Source organism: Mandrillus leucophaeus, unplaced genomic scaffold (assembly GCF_000951045.1).
Source record: "Mandrillus leucophaeus isolate KB7577 unplaced genomic scaffold, Mleu.le_1.0 Scaffold3, whole genome shotgun sequence".
NCBI classification, from domain to species: Eukaryota; Metazoa; Chordata; class Mammalia; order Primates; family Cercopithecidae; genus Mandrillus; species Mandrillus leucophaeus.
Genome location: NW_012103142.1, coordinates 3,092,344 through 3,097,302, shown reverse-complemented (window position 1 = coordinate 3,097,302; position 4,959 = coordinate 3,092,344). Strand labels below are relative to the sequence as shown.

Sequence of the window (4,959 nt, the reverse complement as noted above, 5' to 3'; positions counted from 1 at the left end):
AACAGCTGGGACTACAGGCGCACGCCACCGCGCCCAGCCAATTTTTGTATTTTTAGTAGAGACGGTGTTTCACCATGTTGGCCAGGATGGTCTCGATCTCCTGACCTCGTGATCCACCTGCCTTAGCCTCCCAAAGTGCTGGGATTACAGGCATGAGCCACCACGCCTGGCTATAACATAAATTTTATATATGTATATTGACATGTAAAATACCTTTTTTTATTTTTCTTCAGGATATGCATAATCCTGAAAACAAATAAATTCAATTTAATCATTCTCAATAAAGATAAGAGTCAAAGGTCAAGAAGTTTGAGCTTGATCCCACTGTTTTGGAATTATCTTCTCCTTTGTGAAAAGCTACATTCCTCAGAGGAATGTTAACATCTCCTGAAAAGGGCTATCAAAGCTTCTAATGAAAGAGGTTTAAAAAGGCAAAGGCAGGCCAGGCACAGTGCTTTCATACCTGTAATTCCAGGGTTTTGGGAGGCCAAAATAGGAGAATCACTTGAGGTCAGGAGTTCAACACCAGCCTAGGTAACATAGCAAGACTCCCCATCTCTACGAAAAAAAAAAAAAAAAAAAAAAAAAAAAACCTAGCTCAGTGGTGTGTGCGTCTGTAGTCCCAGCTACTTGGGAAGCTGAAGCAGAGGATCCCTTGTGCCCAGGAGTTTGAGGTTACAGTGAGCTATGATTGCACTCCAGCCTGAGCAATAGAGTGAGATCCTGTCTCATAAATGAATAAATAGGCAAAGGTTTGTTCTGATCACCTTGTCCCTGTTTTCCCCAAGTCAACCTAGAGAGCAGTAGATTCCAGGGCAAGAACTTAAGTGAGCTGACTGCTCACAAAGGAGGAAAGGAAGTACTAGTGTGGGCTAGCACTTGTCAGGAGGCTCTGATCAACATACAAGGACCCATGTTATCAACTTCTGTTCATTAGGGAAAGAGAGTTATAAGAGTTACCAAAGGGGCCTATCTTAACTTTTCTATTGGAAACTCTTCTTTTCCTGGAGAGCGCCATTGGTGCCATTGCTGGATTGAAGACATTCTGCCCCACTCTGGTTTTCTCTTCTCTGCAGCTAATAATGGGCGTATTGGGTTTGGGCTTCATTGCCACTTACCTTCCGGAGTCTGCAATGAGTGCTTACCTGGCTGCTGTGGCACTGCATATCATGCTGTCCCAGCTGACTTGCATCTTCGGGATTATGATTAGTTTCCATGCCGGTCCCATCTCCTTCTTCTATGTGAGTAATTTCAACTCTTATCCAGAGTTACAAATGCCACTCCTCTTGCCTCCAAAGAGAGGTGGACCTCAGTGGGGAGACTCCTGCCCGTTCTGAAAGGAGACACAGCCAATAGCAGCTTAGTCAAGAGGGTACTAGAAATATTTTCCTTTATTGGAGAATTAGGGTCTTGATTAATTGCAGATGCCAGACCATGCTTTCAGTTGACTAACCATTTCAGTCAGCCTTTTAAACTATCATGATATACATTAAAATTTGACCTTTAAGATATTGTACATATCACAGTTCTTTTCATTACCTACCTTACAACAGACATGTCTCCTAAAACATCTAAAGGATATACAATACTAAGTAGTTCCTGAATGTAAGAATAGGGTAGGAGCTAAGCTACAGTATATTATTTGGGAAAACTAATAACTATTGGCTTATAAACAGAACTTCTAGGGCCTGTTCATTATACTAAAACATACAGTGTGTTCTCTCCTTGTCCTTATTGAACATTACTGTCCCTCTTTTTACAAAAATGGTCACCCCCACCATGCTTGCCCTCACTCTTCTAGTAATGCCCATAGAGACCTTTGTATCCAGAAACTCTACTTGGGGACTTCTTTTTGAGTTAATCTACAGTGTCCATTTCTAGACTTAGGCAATTACTATATCCCTTTCTAAGCCTCCGTAATTTTATTTTCTTTCAGGACATAATTAATTACTGTGTAGCTCTCCCAAAAGCTAATTCCACCAGCATTCTACTATTTCTAACAGTTGTTGTTGCTCTGCGAATCAACAAATGTATCAGAATTTCTTTCAATCAGTATCCCATTGAGTTTCCCATGGAATTATTTCTGGTAGGTATTTTTGACGTCCCAAATTCATAGTTTACATAATTTTAATATTTTAAAAAAAGTTGAGTTGAATTGTGTAAAAGCTGAATACATTTAGTTTTCGATATATGCTTATATTTGTGAAAACATGCTTATTTTCTTTTTCTAAAATATTTTGATACTATAGTTGACAAATAAAAATTGAATCTATAGTTTATGATGTGATATTTTGATGTAGATACACATTATGAAAAGTTAAATCAAGTTTTTTTTGTTTTTTTGTTTTTTTGTTTTTTTGACAGAGTCTTGCTCTGTTGCCCAGAATGGAGTGCAGTGGTGCAATCTTGGCTCACTGCAGCCTCTGCCTCCCAGGTTCAAGCAATTCTCTTGCCTCAGCCTCCTGAGTAGCTGGAATTACAGGTGTGTGCCACAATGGCAAGCTAATTTTTGTATTTTTTTAGTAGAGATAGGGTTTCACCATGTTGACCAGGCCGGTCTCAAACTCCTGACCTCAGGTGATCCACCCGCCTCGGCCTCCCAAAGTGCTGGGATTACAGGTGTGAGCCACCACGCCTGGCCTAATTATCATTTTTAATTTTTTTCACCTTGCACCCCTAGCAGCGGTTATTATTTTTGTTGTGAGAGCATTTAAGATCTACTCCCTTAGCAATTCCAAGTACACATTATTAACTATAGTCACAATAGCACAATAGATCTGCCTCACAAAATGCTTATTTCCAAGTACTTTTATCTATTGCCTCATTCTCATAATATTTCAAAGATAAGGTTTTTTTCCCCTTGTGAAAGAAATACAGGCTCATTCTAAGTTTGAAAAACATAAGGAAGTTTAAAAAAGTGGTAGAGGAAAAGAAATTCCTATAGTTGCACCGTCCAAAGTCAACTACTAATGATATTTTAATATTTTCAGTTATTCACTCCTTTCTTCTCTCAGACAAACATATGACAGGCCTAGCCTCAATGTTGGTGAATTTCCATCTTTTTCTACATAAATGTTTTATTTTTATTTTAATGTAGTTGAAATCATACTGTTATTCAACCTCCATTCCTTCTCACTATGCTACAATAAGGAAATTGAGGCAGCTCATCCCTGGACTTGAACATAGGAGTACATCTAGATTAGAAGATGTCAGACTCAGAGGACCTTCCTAAAAAAATTAAAATAAAATGAAATCCAAGAATTGAGGCACAAGCAATCTCATGTTTAAACGATAACAGACAAAGGGCCAAAGAACCAAGGAGGAAATGAACAGCCCTTTCCTATGGCTAGAACCAGATGCATTCACAAAGGAAACATACGATGTTCACGGAGAAACAACTGGAAGATCTGAACATCTTGTTCAATAAGAACCCATACCCGAACCCCAGCCTTCAGAAAGAAATGGCCTCAAAAATGGACATGTATCCAAGAGTACAGGTTTGGCTCAAGAACCACAGAGCAGAGGCTGGGTGCGGTGGCTCACGCCTGTAATCCCAGCACTTTAGGAGGCCAAGGCAGGCGAATAACCTGAGGTCGGGAGTTTGAGACCAGCCTGACCAACATGGAGAAACCCTGTCTCTACTAAAAATACAAAATTAGCCAGTTGAGGTGGCACGTGCCTGTAATCCCAGTTAGTCGGGAGGCTGAGGCAGGAGAATGGCATGAACCCAGGAGGCGGAGCTTGTAGTGAGCTGAGATAGCACCACTGCACTCCAGCCTAGGCGAAAGAGCGAGACTCCATCTCAAAAAAAAAAAAAAAGAACAAAACCCAAGCAAGCATAATGCAAGCTTATTCAGCAAACACAATCTCAACAACAGCAATTAGCTGAGGATAGAGTCAAGACCAGTCCTTCCCAAGAAATACAGACATACCAGTCAAATCTCCTAATGATGCCTATCTTGTAGCCCTAGTTTATATAGATCACTGGGCACCCTGGTTGCGACTCACCTTATGCCCCAATGTTAAGGTCCCTACAGATGACTTTGTTGTCCACAAAACAGTTCATTTTGGCTACTGCCAAGATCCTAGAATATACTGCTTCTGCTTCTATCCCATTTTTGGAATCCTGATTTTATTCTCCATGCTTCAATTCTAATTGTTTTGACTGTTCACCTCTACAAAGTAGAGAGAGATACTAGACACAAAATGTAACATATTGTAATGTGTGTAATGATTTCCTACAAGAGAGTACTTTTCAGCAATAAGGAACAAACTGGAGATAAACACACACACGTTGTGTGTACAACATGGATGGATTTCAAAAACATTATGTAGCATGAAAGAAAAAAGACACAAAAGGCTACATACTGTATAATTCCATTACATGAATTCCTAGAGCAGGAAAAACTAATCTGTCATGACAAAAAGATTAGTGGCTGCCCACGTGGAAAAATTAAATAGTAAGTGGTAGAAAACTAATTTATCAGGGTGATGGAAATGTTTCATGTGTTAATTAGGTGTTAATTAGGGTGGCAGTTACCTGGCATATAAATTCCTCAAAACACATAGAACTGGCCGGGCGCGGTGGCTCACGCCTGTAATCCCAGCACTTTGGGAGGCCGAAGTGGGCAGATCACAAGGTCAGGAGATCGAGACCATCCTAGCCAACATGTTGAAACCCCATCTCTACTAAAAATACAAAAACTTAGCCGGGCGAGGTGGTGGACGCCTGTAGTCCCAGCTCCTCGGGAGGCTGAGGCAGGAGAATGGCGTGAACCTGGGAGGCAGAGGTTGCAGTGAGCCGAGATCGTGCCACTGCACTCCAGCTTGGGCGACAGAGTGAGACTCCATCTCAAAAAAAAAAAAAATAGAACTTTATATCTAAAAGCTTTGCACTTTATTGTATCTAAATTATACCTTCATAAAAACAAATATATATAACAAAGAAATTGAGGCAAA

General features: G+C 40.3%; 1 protein-coding gene across 3 annotated transcripts in view; it reads left to right on the top strand.

Annotated features, from left to right (window-relative positions):
* SLC26A8 (solute carrier family 26 (anion exchanger), member 8) overlaps positions 1-4,959 on the top strand; it is a 108,839-nt gene that overhangs the window by 31,444 nt on the left and 72,436 nt on the right. For 2 of the 3 annotated variants that reach the window (XM_011986578.1, XM_011986579.1), the window contains exons 6-7: positions 1,077-1,241; positions 1,937-2,086. The exons of the other annotated variant lie outside the window; for it this stretch is intronic. In XM_011986578.1, coding sequence (XP_011841968.1) covers positions 1,077-1,241; positions 1,937-2,086 — 315 coding nt within the window. The remainder of the gene's footprint in view (positions 1-1,076; positions 1,242-1,936; positions 2,087-4,959) is intronic. 3 annotated transcript variants of the gene reach the window in all.